Genomic DNA, 17,911 nt, shown 5'->3' with positions numbered 1-17,911 from the left:
GCTCTTCCACTTAGTGCAAGAGTCTCCAACCTGCGGCTCTTCAAGAACTTCTTTGTGGCTCTCAGTGCTGTAATTGCAAAGTTTAAAATAAATAAATAAATAAATAAACCCTCCTGATTATTTCGATAAATGGTGAATGCCTAAAAGCCTGAAAATGAACAGCTCACATCTAAATAGCAAACGATAAGTGATCTCGAAATGTCAGGTAACTCCCCCTTTAATATGCACAGTGCATTGTGGGATATGATACTGTATATGTGCTTTGATAGCATTGCTGATAAATTCTTGATCTTTAAAAGGAAGGGTTCCATTCCTGCTGTGAAGGGCAATGCGCATTTCAAGAGAGAAAACAGAAATTAAATGTGAAGTAAAATGGACATAATTAAAGTGGGTTCGGGTGTGAAAGTCAGGAAGACAGTGGTACAAACACACACGTAAAGTGTGAGGAAGTAGAATATGTAAAAAGTTTGTGAACGTCCTGCAGTAAGTATGTATCACGTTACAAATCACTGTGTGCGCAGTTCTTAAAATGGAGCTTACGAAATGTGTGGCATGACATTCTTGCTTAAGGATGGTCTCGTATTCACGTGCATTGCGGCTCTTGAATCGTTGAGGTTCTTACCAGATTCGAAAAAAGTGGCTCCTCTTGATATTTTGGTGGCCGACCCCAGACCTAGCAGGAAGGCTGCCCCTGGCCAGTGAGAGACTCGTCAGTGTGGAGCCTACTCACCCCTCTCTGCGAGAGCTGGGTGGGCTCAGGCTCTGAGTTCCTTCTCCCTTTGAGCGGAGGTGAAGGAAGGAGGTCCTAGTTCCAGTCATCTTTCCGCTCCCTTGTGCGGCATGCCCTTGGTCTGGTAACTGTCCCAGGAGGAGCAAAGTGTGTTCTGGGAATTGGTGGCCGTCTCCATGCTCTACCCCTTCGCTTCAGCGAGGCAGAGGGGAGTGGCCTCCCTGCCCACACCTGTTCACCGCTTGACTCACCCCCGAGGAGTAGGTGAAACTAGTTCCAGTTCTGCAGAGGGGAAAGGAGAAAGCAGGTGGATGATCAAAACTAACTGCCTGTTCCTGCACCCGCTGAAGCCTGCTCCCAAATTCTCCATGACTGTCTCGGACCTGGCACACGTTTCCCTGAGGGAGCAATAAAGAGCAGAGGATGCAGTCCCCCTCAGAGGGTGAAGAGGCGCTGGAGCCTGAGGCATGTCTGGTGGTGAGAGCTGCCCACTCAGTAAGATACTAGATAAAACTGTCGGAGCCCCTCAGCCGTCAGGAGGGGATTGCTCAGCAGCAGCACAACCCAGACAGAAGAAACTTGGTGTCACATTGATCCCTGGCAGCAGCATATCTGCACAAGTGCTAGGAATCAGTGTGCAGATTTCAAATGCTGCCCTGAGAACCTTTTAATGTGCTCTGCCGTTGTAGGTTCAATTCCCCTGAGGTTCCCTGATGCAGCTGCTGCAGTGCAGCCGGAGGCATCCGGGCCATGTGGGTTGGATGGAGCTGAAAGGGAACAGGCGTCTTCCAGCATCACATTTTGAAATCTGGTTACATAAAAGGGATTAAAAACCACTCTGAAGACTGTCAGAGGTGACCTTTCCATCTGATGTCTTCGGGAAGGCCAACCCCCACAGAGTCTTGCAGGAGAGGTTTGACCCTCTGGAGAGCAAAGCTGTTTTTAATATAGATTTATAATCAATTATATATAAATTTTCAGTTTTAATATGTATAGAAGAAACATTTTCAAAGGAGGAACTTCCGTCTTTGCCGTGTGAGATTGGCCAATAGGGATTGTTAGAAATCAAAGCTGGTCTCTTTCAATGGGAGAGCAGGGATCCCTAGAGCTGGAAGAGAAGCACTCTGTGTGGCAGTAAATATGTAACAATATTTTTGGGTTATCTTAAAGGGGATTTAAAGGACTCATCAGAATTGAATGTCTCTGTCTATACAAAATTCCTTCTGTCGCTGCAGCTCAGCAGCTTTGCAGTTCTGGCCGTATGAGTCAGACGTACGCTGCAGTTGCTGATGAGAATTGCAGGGCCCTATCAATACGGTACCAATCAGCCCATTTGCAGCTTTACCATTTATTTTTTTTTGGTGTGAAGTTACTTGTAAACATTACAATAAATCTTCAGCCATCCAGGAGCGTCATGCCTGGCCTTGTGTTGCACAGCTGAGCCTCTGGGAGTCTTGCAGATTTAGCCTGATCGTTCCAACACACTGGCCCCCTCCCATTGGGTTTGAGGAAATCTGTTGAAAGTCTTAGGTCAGGGTGGCCAACCTGCAGCTCTTGAGCTGTTAAATGTGGCTCCTTCTCGGAGCCATGTGCTGGGACTCCCATCCACCACTCCACACGTGAGCCCCAGTGCTTGGTGGGAGAAGCACATGGCAGGAGTAGTGGCTCCAATGAGTCACCAGCGTGGCTCTGGGGAAGGGGTTGGGGATTGGATTAGAGAAGGGGACTGGAGGTCCCTGACTCTGGGGAGCGGGTCGGGGGAGGGGGATTGAGTTAGAGTGCGGAGTCTGGGGGTCTGGATCTTGGGATGGTGGGGAGAGGGAGGGCAGTCAGTTAGAGTGGGGGTGGCTGTGGGTGCCTGGCTTTGGGGAAGGGAGGGTATCAGGTTAGAGCAGAGGGACTTGGGGTGTCTGGTGAAGAGGGAGGGCATTGAGCCATGTATTATGGATTTATTTCTCTCTCTCTCTCTCTCTCTCTCTCATATATATGTATATGAGATATATATATATATAATATGTGGCTCTTTGCACTCTCTCTGTTGCTCTTAATTCCTAACTGGTTGGCCATCGCTCTCTTAGGCCTATGGGTTTTTTTTTCTGTGTTCATATTGTGCCTAGTCCAGGGGAGCTATGCTCCATGGTTTGGCTTTCGTCATTCCTGCTACACGAGTGATAAATAATCATCATCAAAGAGGTGAACTGTTCTGATTCCGTGAAGTTGAGGGCAATGATTCATGCGTGTGCTTGTGTGCACACACCCACAAGGCAGCTCAATATAGTATTCAGTACGCTGTGCCTAATTACTAATGTGTTTTCCTTGAAGCTTAATCTGCTTAATTACAAATTCCAGAGCTCCTCAGAAAGTCCCTTTCAAGATGGCAAAATACACTGTCGCTAAGAGCTTCACAGAAAGGCGGGCTGCCAATTCAAATGCTTTCTTCTTCCATATCTTAGCTGTCGAGTGAATAATTTGTACCAGTTTCTTTAGAGCAGATTTCATTTGCCATTTCCTTTCCTGAGGTGGGGTGGTATTTGACACGTTGAAGAACTACCAGAGAAGAGACATTTTAAGGTCCTTCACACTTGAAAGGTGCTTGCACAATTTATTAGAAGTATTAAAAAATAATGTAGTTGTTGCTGAGGCTTAACCCCACAGTAGGATTCATCTCTCTTCCTTGGAGTCACACATATGGGCTCAAAACAGCCTCATAATGGCACATTGCTGCAAACTTTACCAGGGCTGTGTCTACACTAGGGAAAGCAAGTTGATTTGCAGATACACAACTGTAGCTACAGCAGTTGCGTAGCTAGAACCAACATATCTACAGTTGACTTACCTGGCTGACCTCACTGAAGAAGGTCAATGGGAGAATTTCTCCTGTCGACCTCCCTTACTCCTCACGGGGTCATTGCTGACACCTGATAGGTCGATTTCGCACATCCCTACCAGACATGTGAAACTGAACCCCAGAAGATTGACCCACTGAGGGTCACTCTTCCAAGCTAGTGTAGACACAGCCTAATGAGAAGCTACTGTCTCTCCATAATAAACCTCGCCTAGCCCCAGAGCCCTGAAGGAGTGTGTTCCAGCTGAAGAGGGCTCTGTTAGCTATAACTTATGGAAAGACTCATGTTCAGTCAATAGCATACAGCCAACTGTCTGTCACACAATTTCCATTCCTGCTCCCCGACAAGAATATCTAAAGCCCTTGTGATATTAACTGGAGTAGGACTGAGCCCCAGACTATCTGCACACAGACAAGATAACAGCTCTTCTAAACTACATTCTTGTTTTCAAGGAGCTTGGACTATATGAGCATTTGAAAGTGTTGTAAGAAGCAGTGTTTTGCCTTAAAGAGAGACAAAGAAATGTGTAGCAGAATTTCATATAGATGGACTTATCTAATGATCTGTATTATAATCACTGGACACTATTTTTCTTTTTCAGGCTTTGCAGAATCACTCTCTTTTGCCTTTGAGATAAAATCTGGCAGTTTTCAGGCCATGTGACATTTCCAAGCCCACAGTCTTTTAGAGTTGCAAAAATGGGGTTGTCTAGCACTTTAACTGGCGAGAGGTTACCTCTAGACCTGAGTAAATAATTAGTTTTTGTTCGGTGTCTGAAATAAAAAGTGTTTTAAGAAAAAGTCTGAGGGCATTTCACGCTGATGGAGAAACTATAAAAACTTGAATGAAATGACATTTCAAAAGGAGCCACTTTGTGGGGTTTTTTTCTTTAATTTGATGGAAAATATTTGCCATACCTGCAGTTAGTTTTGTTTGCCCCCACACTGCATTTTTGAGGAATTTTCCTATCAGCCACAAAAATGTTGCCCATCTTTAGTTACCACCTCTCCACAATATCTGGCTCTGAATTCTTTTTTCCTGTTTTTGCATCTTCTCTTTTGGGTTGTCTCTGTGAAAAAACTAATGTTGCACATAATCCTGAAAAGAAAAGCCCATTTAGAGAATGGGCACTGACATCCCAAGAAGGGCAGATTATTTAACCCTCTTAATGAAACAGCCCTATTAAAAGAGGAACCAACTTGTCCCAGTGGTTATTGAGAACTACCTTAATGAATGGCAGAGAAGAAACAAGCGGTCTTTTTGTGGAAACCCCATGCTGTTGGGCAGCAGGCAGAGTGTCCAAGTGACATGCACAATCAATTACCAAGTCAAGCTTTTGGCTTTATGGCATAAAGCTTCTAAATTACTGGGTGAATGAACTCGCTCGCTAATTTTTAGCTGTGTGCATGTGCTCAGAAACTGAAACTTTTAATAAGCTCTATAAAAGTACAATGTGTTTAGTTTGCCCTGAGATTATATTTTCTATGCTGAATAATGCTCCCAACTCCTTTCATTGTGTTTTTTTTTTTGTAGAGTGAGCCAGACTTGGAGAAGGGCTTGGAGATGAGAAAATGGGTTCTGTCTGGAATCCTAGCCAGTGAGGAAATCTACCTGAGTCACCTAGAGGCTCTGCTGCTGGTAAGCACAGACACCAGCATTAATAAAATCCACATTTGTAGGTCAACTTTCATCCAAAGATTTCCAAGTGCTGCACAAACACCGTCTCTGAGACCTGGGGAACTGTAGGTAGTTTTTATCCCCATTTTACAGGTGGAGAAATAGAGGCACAGAAAAGCAAAGTGACTCGTCATAGATCACAGAGGGAGTCATTGGCAGTGTCTGACTTCTAATCCCCTTCCTTTAACTACTACACCTGCTGTCCCCCAGATAGTGGAAGAGCGATTTAGGGGACAAAATAATGGGGAGAAGGACTAATTTTAGCAGGGATATCCTGGGACAATCTGTGAACTGGGGGTTGCTGAACTATCACAGGGAGAGAATTGTTAGCCTCGTGTTCAGAGGGTCACTGACATGTCAATGGGAACAGCACTTAACAGGATGGGAAGGATGCCTTACAGCATGACAAAGACAAGTTTACTTGGTGTGTGTAATAACCATCTCCTGAATTGTACTTTTAGCCAATGAAGCCTTTGAAAGCTGCTGCCACGACTTCTCAACCTGTACTGACGAGTCAGCAAATTGAGACAATTTTCTTCAAAGTGCCTGAGCTGTACGAGATCCACAAAGAGTTCTATGATGGGCTCTTTCCCCGAGTGCAGCAGTGGAGTCACCAGCAGCGCGTAGGAGACCTCTTCCAGAAACTGGTGAGCGAGCTGCCAGCCCCAGTGGCTCCTTTAGCCTGCAGGCAGGTTCAATAGGCATGTCGTCTCAGTGTCATGCAGACTGTCGCTCGTTCCTTTGCACGGCTCTACTGTGTGGAGTCCTGTGGCTGGATGAGGTGGTAGAATTCTGAGTTCACCTTCCCACTGTGTAGGGGTCACAACTAGGCTGTCAGGTTTGTGTTCTGCACATTGAGGCTACAATCACAACCCCACCAGCACTGCAAGCAGTCCATATGCCAGAAGATTTTGGAGCACCTTGCAAGGCGTGTCACCTGGCAATCACTCAGTTATCAGGGAGGCTGGTATAGCAACCCGTTGTTTGAGAGACAGTTTCCTTTGAAGCCTGCCAGTCCTGTTTCAGAGTAGACTGCAGGGATTACTACAGAAGGACAGGCAGTGTGTTCTCTTATCCTAGACTTACTTCTGTTGTGTTATAGGAGCACATAGGTGCCCCGGTTGTGAACCATGGCCTCATTGCTCTTCACAAACAGAGAATCGAAATATAATGTACTGTGTCCACATTCTGCTGTGACCCCGCGAAAGCCTGTGGGACGTCGCATTGCACTAGCGTTTGCAAAATTCTAATGAAAACTTACCTGCCCAGGCACAAAATCCATGTGCCCAGTGGGACCATGCCAGAGACGACCTTGCAGAAGTTAATGGGATTTCACTCCTCCATCAGCAGGCCCTTGCCCCTTTGTCTTAAGACCCATCACGCTATCAGCTCAGCACGGGACTGCCAGGCCAGCTGCTAGGACCTTGGTGGTGTTTCTTCAACCTTGACCTGTTTCTGCTAATCTGCCACTATTCTGGAGGCAGTAGAGAGAAGCAGCCTGATGAGGAAACAGCCATGTTCTTTCATGGTAGCCATGGCTAAGGTGAAAGCTACAGGTAGCTGCTTCAGTTGTGCACACAAGGCCCTTATTAGGAATTAGCATCTCAAATCCTTTCTTTGTCTCTGCTCTGGCAGCCGGTCCTCTCCTGTGGCTAGTATAACCCAAACCATTATCAGATTATTGCTCCTTTTAAGCAGTGCCCTGGGGCACTGCTGCTTTCACTTGACCAGTGAAATGGTTTCAGATGTTTGAAAAAAGAAGCTGCTGTGTGTATTTGTGTATTTCCACTTCTTGCTGCTCTGTTCCACCCCTGCTGCCCCCTTCCCCTGTAGCTTTGCTCCAGCTGCACTGTTGTTGTTGTTGTTGTTACCTCCGGCTTTGGTATTCCACCCTCTTCTCCTGCTGTGGGTGTGGATGGTGTTTTCCACATTGCGGCTGGGAGTCCCCTGGCAAATTTCAACAAGAGACCTGTGTGCAGAACAGACAACACCGGATTTGAGAAGCTAATCCCTAATAAGGGCCTTCTGTGCGCACCACCTCAGCAGCTACCTGTGGCTTTGACCTAAGCCTGCCTCTTCCTGCTGCCCCCTGAATAGTGGCAGAGAAGCACAGAGAGCAGGAATGGTTTGAGGTGGAAGAAACAGCACCAAGGTCCTAGCAGACAAGAAGAGGCAACTTGCAGAGCCTGAGTTCCAAGTGAGATATATGTGATTGTCTGCTTTCGGCAGGCATCCCTCTATCCCCTCCTCATCTCCACCCTTAGTGCACAGATAGCAAAGTATTGTGGGAGCCTCATTTTCTTTTAGGCGGAAAAAAAAAAGTCTCTGCATTCCTTAGGTGCCTCTGAGTCCCTGAGCTGGGGAAACATTCCACTGAGTAGCTTATTGGCTGGAAAGCGCAGTTCACCAGGGTCACTTAATTGTTAACATCTGTGTGGCAGTGCACCAGCTCCCTTCCCTGCTGACTTGAGACAATGTTTTACGTGCCCTCCAGCAGCTCGAGACAAAACCTCAAGAAGCTGCCCTTCGCTGCTGGTGTATTTCAGACCAGAGGAGATAGTTCATAGACATGGTATGTGGTATTCAGGGATCAGTTCAGAAGGTCTGAGCTGCCTGCTGCTGCTCCCCAGTTTGCTAAAGCTGAGCTGCAGGAGGAGAGATGCAATCAAATTACACTTGTTAGCTGCCTGGAGAGAGCAGCGAAATAATGCTAGTAGCTGAGGGAGAGCTCTCCTGGTGGCAGTGTAGCTAGTTTGTCCCAGCAAGCATTTGTTTGCTGTGTTGCTCCTCTGGCCTGAGCGTATGGCCATGCAGTACAGATGAAACTGACAGGCCTGCATACCTGCATCCATGATACTCTCCTTTTCTGCTCCCCTGAGCCGTCTGTGCCTGTAACGGAATTGGCACGCCAGATGTGATCTGTGTGCTGGGAGCAGCTTGCACTAGTGTAGCAATAACTCAGCTATGCAGAGCCAACATCCCAGGGAGCTCTGAGCTGGTGAGTCAATGCAGCCTTCCAGTAGATATGGAAGCAGTCACTTTATTCCACTGTTTTCTCAGGCAGCCTGAGCATTTGATTGGATGGAGCCAAATCATTCTTAGCAACCAGTTAAAATCAGCTTGACGAGAGAGACTGGGGAAACCCGAGACCAGGGTTGGCAACCTGCAGCTCTTTAAAGAGTCATTTGTGGCTCTGAGCGCTGCTGCCACTGAGTCCTCGTGCAGCTCACTGCCCTGCTGTGGCTGAAATAATGGAACTCAATTTAATTGGTTTAATGGCTGGCAGGGGGGCGGGAGGGATCTGGACATAAAACTGATTGCATTGAGTTCCATTATTTCAGCAGCAGCGGGGGAGGGGGGCTCCTGTGCTGCAGGTGGGGGAAAGTGCTAAGCCCGCTGGGGAGGGCGGGGGGGCCGCATCTGCCCCTGCTGGAGCCACGCAGCCCCACTGAGCAGGAGGAGGCAGAGGTGGCAGCACGTGCAGCTGGAGGAGCTCGTTGGCTGAGGTGGGTTAAGCCTGGAGGTGGGGGGTGTGGATTTGCCGGATGCAGAGTAAAGCTTAGGGACAGTGGGGGGGCAGATTTGGGGGCTGAGGCGGGTAAAACCTGGAGATGAGGGATGGGTTTGAGGGCCGAGGGGGTTAGAGACTGGCAGTTGGGGGGTGCGTGGAGGGTTGATGTGAACACTGCTCCTTTCTTCCTGCTTAAGAGCCCATCCCCAGGCACAGCAATTTCCTTATCCTCATTTGCTCTCCAGTGCAGGGGTGAAAGTGACTTAAACTTTCTAACTTGTACAAATCAGTGTGTGTGCGCAGTTCTTAAGCTAGGGGTTCCCAGAAGTACAGTTTGACTTTGCTTATTCAGGACAGTCTCGTATTCACGTGTATTGCGGCTCTTGAAGGATTGATTTTTGTAACTGAATTTGAAAAAATGGCTCTTCCTGCTATTTTGGTTGCAGACCTGTGCCCTGGGTATAAGATCAGTGATGATACTGTTAGGCTAGTGAGTGGGCTGCATGATTGTCGTAACCAGGACAGTCTCCCAGGATTAAGTAGTTTTGCTACTTGCGCTGGCGTACCTAGAATTTCCACGGTGTGCTGACTCAAGTATAGGAGCGCTTTAATGGGCTGCAGAGGGAGCACACAACTGTCACAGACAATGTGCATTATCCTGCCTTTTCTACTGGGGAATAGCACGCATCAGCTGTTGAGTGTAAAACAGGTGAAATATTATGGAAATTTATTGGAGGGGGTTGAAATTTTTGGATTTTTCAGTGAAAACTGAAATTTTATCTCGAACATTTTTGCTCTTTAAGAGTTAAACATTTCATTTTTCAAAACAGAAAAACTGATTTTTCTCAAAATAAAATTATACCAAAAATTGGTTTCCCGTTTTTGATAGAAAAATTGGAAAAAATTAACCAAAATAAGAATTTTTCCATTAAAATAGTTGTTGATCAAAAAGGCATTTTTCATCCAAAAAATGTCTTGCCCTTTTTATTTAACCAAGTCAGTTCAAGAAATGCAAGTGCCCTTGCACTAATGGAGGAATCAAAGTATTTACAAATGAGCCGGAATCCTGACCAGTCTTCCGTCTAATCTTTTTCATTCATGTGTGGATTTTTTTCCATCCGTGCACAGAATAATTTTATGTGCACCCAGGCACATGCAAATGTGCACCACCAGCAGAAACAAAAACCTAACTGTGGGTGCTCTACTAATCAGCTGGGTGGCATTTGAATCTCTCCTGAGTGCAAGTGCTCAGGTTACGGGGAACACTGAACACTGACAGACGAAGCGGGTCTTTACCCACGAAAGCTGATGCTCCAAAATATCTGTTAGTCTGTAAGGTGCCACAGGACGACTTCTTGTTCTCAAAGATACAGACTAACACGACTACCTCTCTCATACTTGAATGCTGACAGTGACCTCTGTTGGGAATGGCACAATAGTGCTATCTGTTAGCTGTGCTTTCTGCAGGCCTGGGGCCAGACCATTCCTAGCATCAGTAGCTCAAGTACCAGGCTGTCCTGTGGGAGGCAGAGTGGGGAATGATGCAGAAGTACTGGCTGTGTGGCAGGCTCATAGCTACGTTAGAGGGAGCGTCTCCAAGCTGGACTCTCTCTAGAACGGTGGAGCACGCTGGCTGTGGAGGAGGGCTTGGCTCTGCTGGCCGCAGTCTCCTCCCAGCAGCAGTCACAGTAGGGATAGTGTCAGTGCTGGCAGTGGATGCACACCGTCAGCGGGCAAGTGTGGAATTGAAAGTTACTCTCCTTGTCAGCACAGCCCTTTAGTTCTCCTTCTGGTGGTGGCACTCTGTACACTGGGAAACCCATTTGAACGCCAACGTGTTCATAGCACAGCTGCATGGCTCTGCAGCACAAAGGTTACTTCAGAGTTCAGACATGCTCAGAATTTGCCCAGGGATTTCCCGGGCTGGATCTTACACTGTCTGGCATGAGCACGACCACTCTTTAGAAATCAGCAAACGGGATCCGTGTTAAGACTCAGTGATTAATAATGGCTCATTACAGAATCCCAGGCATGTTATATCTTTATCTGGGTTCACCACACATTCTGCTCTTGCAAAAACCTGCTGTTTCCTTTCATCTAACATTGCCGTCCGTTCCTTCCTGCCGTGGCCGTATACTGTGCGTGATTGTATTCGCCTGTGCGGCGCTGCTGTCCTTAATGCTTCCACCATGTGGCTTTGGTTAATGTTTGCCTATGTAGATCTTGGACAATATCCGCGTTTGTTTTAATAGCTTCGGCAGATACACAGAAGCAAAGGAGCAGCTCATTGGGGTCACGTTACTGCTTTTGGGCTGAATCATTCCTCTCTGATTCATATTTCATGGCAAACAGCCAACAGCTCCTGCAAAGTTTCACCCATGAGCTAAAGTTTTAATAGACACTAATCTGGCAGTTTAAAGCAAAAACTCTAAGCGATGGGAATGCAGGTGTGTCACCCTCCCAGGCTGGCAAAGGAACGAGGTAAAGGGAGCCATGGCACCAGCAGTGCCTGTCCCAGAGACGTCCTGTTCTGAGGAGCCTGAGTTTCTTTGGATTGGTGTAAATCAGCTTTTTCCTGGTTACCCCGACTCCCCTCAGCAGCTGTCGTGAGCGCTCCCCCTTCCTGGTGTTGACTCTGTTTTGTTTTGATTCCTGCAGGCCAGCCAGCTGGGAGTGTACAGGGCCTTCGTGGATAACTATGAGGTTGCCATGGAGACAGCAGAGAAATGCTGCCAGGCCAACGCTCAGTTTGCTGAAATCTCCGAGGTAATGTCATGATGTTCAGACAGACCTGTCCCCGGATCTGATTAATACTCTGCAGTGTCACTCCTGTGCCACCCCTGAGCACCTCTGCAGCCATCATGCCTTGGAAGGGCTGGGACTGGAGGAGCTGTGAGTTCCCCGCAGCTACGGTTCCAGCATCAGCCTCTCGAGTGACTTCAGTTGGGGCTGGCAGGGAAGGAACTGTGAATTCTCCTGTAGGCAGCTCTGGCTCACCATTCTCCACGCTGACTCTTCAAGTGACTGGCATGGCTTTGAACTTCCCTAGCTCTGCTCCAGCAGCATGCAGCCCTAAAAAGGGAGGTTGTGTTTGAGTCCCGATGTCTCTCTTTTGCTAGTAGTGGCACTGACTGTGGTATAAAAAGCCAACTCTAATAGCTTGCATTACGTCTGTCAGTAGAATCACAGGCTAAATTAGCTTCAAGCACCGAAAGGGGTAGTGCTAGAGTGCACTGTTTAAAATGACAAGGGTGTCAAGTGGAATCTTATTATTATTTATTGGGGTGCTTTGATTTCCTTCCTTAAGCGGGATTGTGTGTGTTCAGGTGCTTTGCAGGCTTCTTGTGCCCTGGGCTCTGGGTGGAATGGCCTTGTGCAGTGGCCAGTGTCACTGTTCCCCAGGAGCCCAAATCTTTTTATCTTTAAAATTAAAAACCAAAAAGTTTCAAGACCTTAAGTTTGAGGGGAGACAAACTGGCAGCAACACTCTTTGAAAATGTGCTGTGGTCCTCATCACAGTGTGAGGTGGTTCCCCACCTGCGCCCCAAGCCCTCTGCAGGGTTGTGATCCTCGAACACAGCCTGTAGCATCAGCAGCATCACCTCGCTACAGGACAGCCTGCCCCACACCTAATTTTTTAACAGCTAAATTCAATCTATAAAGTCTCTGCTGACTAATAGTGAGATTTATTACTTGTATGGTTGTTGTGCCACCAAAGGGATCCAGGCCTCTCATGCTGGGCATGGCATATTATGTCATTTCCTGGTGGATAAGGAAGTGCTAAAGCCCTGGTGATGCCACAGGGTAATAAATAGTAGCTACAATGATTATGGTGGTACTTTTGCACTGCTCTGCCCATGTCCTGCTGAGGATTTCAAAGCACTTTACCCATATTTATGTCTTCAGCCTCAACCCTTCAGAGGAGGAGAAGTCAGAAACATTAACTCCCTCCACAGAAATGAGGGCAAGGGACTTGCCCATGATCGCACCTCAGGGCAGCAGCAGAATCGGGAATAGCACCCAGGTCTGCAGACTGCCCACCTTGTTTGTGCTTTAGCTGCCAAACCGCATACGCTCTATCTTGTGCAACCCTTGTTTTATAGGGGATAACAGCTCAGCCATCCCCAGGTTTTCTCTCATATGCTCTACATGGTTCCCTGGTTCTGTTAAGATTCGCTCTTTGGAATTCTCCTTGGGGCTGGAGGCTCATGGTGGACAGTGGTGGCAGATCACTCAGTGCAGGACCATGTTTTCTGGATCCTGCTTTAGGCTGACTTCATGAACACAGGCACTTCTGCCTCCTTGGGGGGTTTTGAGGTGTTGGGTCCCATGGTAGTGTTTCCAGGTGATGAACAGTCTCCTACATGGATTTTCTTTTTCTTTTAGAACCTCAAGGCCAGAAATACAAAGGACTCAAAAGAGCAGTCAACAAAAAATTCCTTGGAAAGTGAGTGTTCTGCAGGGAGGAGACTCTGGTTTGTCAGTACTTGGAAGGATGGGAATGGAGCTGACTACTGTTGCCCTGGGTGGAGGGTAGCTATACTGTGGAATGACTATTCCCTAGCTCCACCTTCCATGGCCTTTTGCTTTCAGAATGCCAGTTGGGTATGGTTACTCTGCTTGTTTTCTTTGGTCAGCAGCTCTTTCAGCTCGTCACCAGAGCACATTCCTAGAAAGCTGCATGTCCGCACAGGGTTCCTCCATTCATCTTACTGACTAGTCGTTCCCTGTAGGCAACAGTGGAACATTCACAGAATAGCCACGATCTTTGAAGAGCACCTCTTGCCTAGTAGTAGCACAAACATCATCACACAAGGAATCGTTGTTTGTATTGCGTTGGCACTAGAGGTCCCAGCTAAGATTAGGACTGTTGTAATAGGCACTGTACTTACACCTAGCAAGAGCTAGTTTTTGCTCCACAGAGCTCCCAGGCTTGTTTAAGAGAGTCTCATGGATGGCAGGGCTTTGGAGCACCTGAAAGGAACCATGATGAGTTTGGGAAGTGGATGGGGGCATAGTGCCTGGATCTTCCAAGATCTTCCTGGCAAGATTAGGAGAGGCAATGGAGGGGAATGCCTGTCTAGAGTAACAAAAAGTCCTGTGGCACCTTACAGACTAACAGATATTTTGGAGCATAAGCTTTCGTGGGCAAAGACCCACTTCATTGGACGCATGACTTTTGCCCACGAAACCTATGCACCAAAATATCTGTTAGTCTGTAAGGTGCCACAGGACTCCTTGTTGTTCTCGAAGATACAGACTAACATGGCTACCTCTCTGATGCTTGTCTAGAGCAGTGGTTCTCAAAGGTTTGTATTGATGACCCCTTTTACATATCAAGCCTCTGAGTGTGGCCCTCCCTTATAAATTACTAAGACTCTTACATATTTAACATCATTATAAATGCTGAAGATGAAGTGGGGCTTGGGGTGGAAGCTGAGAGCTCATCTCCCCCCCCCCCGTAATAATGTCAACCACCACCCTCTGAAGGGTCCGAACCCCTGTTTTGAGAACCTCTGCTCTGGAGGGTATGCGCTAGGCAGTATGCTCAGCTGCGGGGTTGGTCAGGAAGATCTAGAGCTTCAGAGGTTAAACAGAGTGCTCTGTGCTCAGCTTTCATGCTTCTCAGCTGCTGTTGCTTGGGGTACGCAGTAGCTTGTGTCTGTCTCTGTGTGTATTTTGAATGTTTGAATTAGCACTAATGAGCTGTGGGTCTGTGCGTGGGAGGTGTTTGTTGAGGGTGTTTGTCGGGGAGTGTGTGCTTGGTGTTGCCGCTAGCTGCTTCTTTCCACACCCTGGTGTGTTTTATTAACTCCATAGCTCATCAGCTGGGCAGAAGAGACTTGTGGGATGTTTCCATGGTACGGATGTGTGCCTGTCACGTGTGGTTGCGTGGCTCAGTGTGCTCCACTTTTCCTTATGCCTTTGCTGCTCTCTCTCTCTCTCTCTCTCTCTCCCCCCACAGCTCTGCTGTACAAGCCAGTGGATCGAGTGACACGCAGCACACTTGTTCTTCATGTAAGTAGCTCGTGTGTTTTCAATGACCAGTCTAACATCACAGAAGTTGGCCCCGCGCTCTTTTCCCCTGCCAGTCTTTCTTGAACATGCAAAACTGGGGAAGCTAAGAGGCTGTTGCTCTGCATTAAAATCAAGTTTCTAGTGGAAAATAATTCTATGTATGGAACCAGTGACAAGACCCCAGCAGGGTTAGCAGGTGAGGTTAGACTCCCTAACTGTAGTGGGATGGGACGGTCATCAGCAGCTGTACCCTAATCTGTGAGAGGAGTCCAGGGCCACCTGTTCCAAAGGTTCCAATAACTGGGCTGCCGTCACCTGCAGCCCATTGGTCTGGTTGTCACCATTCCTTATTCTTGTCCTTTCTTGTGTTCTTGGTGATCAGGATTTACTGAAACACACTCCAGCCAGCCACCCTGACTATCTGCTCCTGCAGGATGCCCTGCGCATCTCTCAGAACTTCCTGTCCAGTATCAATGAGGAGATCACTCCCCGCAGACAATCTATGACTGTCAAGAAGGGAGAGGTGAGTCCCTATCCTCGAGTGACCAGGTCTATTTTTGAACCCTAGTTCTGCCTTTCTCTGGGAGGGGCCAGAAATTAGAAAAGTACCGTAGCCTGCTGAAGGTTACAGTGAAAGCAGGGATACCTAAAGATTTATGGCTCCTTGTGCTGTAGATACCTGCCCTGCTAACTAAACTTAAAACGGTTGGTGGAGTCACACTGGCACACAAAAATAGGGTGCATACAAATCTAGGATGAGTAATCTTGACTCGCAATGTGGTGTTCACGCCTCTGGACCATCCCTTCATTCTGTGAGAAGTTGATCCCTGCTTGTGGATTTTCCTGAGGTCCATGCTATGACTTCCTTTGTTGCCAAGATGGCGTTTATCACAGGACATGGTGTGGCTGTCTGCACTTTCTGTTCAGAAGGCTTTTTTTTTGGAGCTACCAAAGGGGACATGTGACCAGAATCCCAGCTAACGGTTGTGATGTGCACAGTGAGTGCCAGCCCGATTCAGGGAAAGTTCTCGGTAGGATTTGGTGTGCAGACTCAACCCGAGTAGGGGCTCCAAAGGAAGGCAGCCACTGGAATAATGGCAGATTAGAATGGCATTTTCCAGCCACACATGTTCCTCACATCCTGTCTCAGGCACAGACTTGGCCGGACAGTTACCTAAATCTGTGTGTTCATAATGAAACACATTTTTAAAGCTTCTAGTCTTGGGCAAGAGGGAAATTCCACCTGGGAGGAGGTTGCTATAGTGACCTGTTGGGGAGGGTGAGAGAAGGGCCAGCTGAGCACTGAACGATGCTAGGAATTGGCACTGTTGTTTCTGTTTCTCAAAGCATCCCCAGAATGATGTCAGGCCCCAAGGTACAGCAGAGAAATACAGTTTACAGCCTCAGTGTCAGACAGCGTCCAACACGGAGACTGGCTGTGTGAGGGCAAAGAGGAGAAAAATCAGAGACATTTCCCAGACACTGTGACTAGAAGTAGGATCGACTTGGGAGCAGAGAGAGAGACCTCGTGAGCCGGGACGCTTAGGGTTGCTCATCTGTCTAGGGGCCAATCCAGTTTCCACTAAAGGCAGTGAAAAGCCCCCCACTAACCTCAATGGGAATTGGATTGTAGCCACAAGGGTTGGCCTCTGTCCCCTCTTCGCCTGCAGGCTGGGTTGTTTATAATGGAGAAACAGTTCTGCTGTGGTATGGCTCTGTCTGGCACCCAGAGTTCCTGGGGCAGATGCAGCTCTAGGGTAAATCCAGTGTGGTTTTGGGAGGGACGAATTTGGTCTGAGACTAATGAGAAGCGTTGGAGCGTAGGGCATTTAGATGAAAGGCGGGATCCAGAGAAGCTGGGTTAGTATCTCTGTGGCGGAGGAACCACAGCTGGGGTTACTGTTGTGACAGAACTGTGCCCTGTCATCATCAGCAGAGCCCACGATGACTACAGCTGGACCAAGGTCTTGCCTTGAAGACATTGCAATGACAAGTCCCACCGCCCTGTAAGCCATGTACATTTCTGCGGTTATTACCATATGTTTCACTGACCCTTTCAGCGCCGCAGACTCTCTGGCAGATGCAGAATGGGGCTAGGGTACAGAGACTGGGCCAAGGAGTGCGTTGTTCCTCAGCTTTGAGCAGGAATTTTCCCATTTATCTCTCATTTTTGGGCTTGTTTTGGACCCTCCAGGCTGCAGCTGAGACATTCTGAGACAAGAACGATAAGGGCCAGGCAGTAGCAGGGCAGGATGGAAATGCACACGTGGGAGTAGTGTGGGCCTTGGCGGCAGCAGAAAACCTCATTAAAATGGATGCTGACTGAGTCATAGTAGGTATGCCAGGCTGATGTGCCTGTCACTAGGGAGGAAATGCTCGGGTCTGACGTCTCCATGAGGGCTGCAGGCTTTGCAGAGTGTCCCATGGAACCCTAAGGAAGTGACAGGAGCCAGGGCAGCAAGAATGAAGTTGTTGTGCTTTCCAGTGAGTTGCCATTACTTACCAAGGGAGAATGAGGTGTGTAAACAGTGGGCTCAGCCAGGCTGCTCCTATGCCCATTCATGCTGAAGGGAAAATGCTGCTTTCAGCTGGTTACACCATGTTTATTCTTGTGTCAGAGGCAGCAGAATCCTGGCTGAAACCAGCAACTTTTCCCATGTGATGGAGGGAATCCATAACTCTTACACTTGTAAAACAAACAAGCCGTCCTGTAGCACATTAAAGACTAACAAAATTGTGTGTTAGGTGATGAGCTTTCGTGGGGCCAACCCACTTCTTCAGATCTGGAAATTCTGAAAATTCTTGCATGCACCAGTTCTGCTCCCAATCTGTTCCAAGCCAATGTGAAGAATGACACTTGTTCCAGCTCTTTTCCATCATCGTCTTATAACTTCCCGTCCCTCAGGGAGTCGAATGCTGACAGTCTCCTGTGGCTTTCGGGAATGAAGGTATGCAGTTCCAGCCACGCTAAGTACGTAGCTGGAGTTGATGTACCTTAATTCAGGCTTCCACGCCATCTCCCCTCTAATGAGGGGCAGGAGAACCGGCACTAACGCAGGTGTCCTGTAAGTTTGCTTTAGCATGTGTCTTACTAGGTGCACTAAATGAACTCCAGAAGATGGAACCCGG

The 17,911-nt window shown here is 47.8% G+C and overlaps 1 protein-coding gene across 2 annotated transcripts in view; it reads left to right on the top strand.

Annotated features, from left to right (window-relative positions):
- Positions 1-17,911, top strand: part of BCR (BCR activator of RhoGEF and GTPase) — a 112,880-nt gene that overhangs the window by 56,503 nt on the left and 38,466 nt on the right. For both annotated transcript variants that reach the window (XM_075013029.1, XM_075013030.1), the window contains 6 exons: positions 5,110-5,214; positions 5,715-5,900; positions 11,423-11,530; positions 13,151-13,211; positions 14,730-14,782; positions 15,165-15,305. In XM_075013029.1, the coding sequence (XP_074869130.1) occupies positions 5,110-5,214; positions 5,715-5,900; positions 11,423-11,530; positions 13,151-13,211; positions 14,730-14,782; positions 15,165-15,305 (654 nt within the window). The remainder of the gene's footprint in view (positions 1-5,109; positions 5,215-5,714; positions 5,901-11,422; positions 11,531-13,150; positions 13,212-14,729; positions 14,783-15,164; positions 15,306-17,911) is intronic.

Source organism: Carettochelys insculpta, chromosome 18 (assembly GCF_033958435.1).
Source record: "Carettochelys insculpta isolate YL-2023 chromosome 18, ASM3395843v1, whole genome shotgun sequence".
Lineage (NCBI taxonomy): Eukaryota > Metazoa > Chordata > Testudines > Carettochelyidae > Carettochelys > Carettochelys insculpta.
The sequence above is the reverse complement of the archived record's forward strand: the minus strand, read 5'-3'. Positions and strand labels throughout refer to the sequence as shown.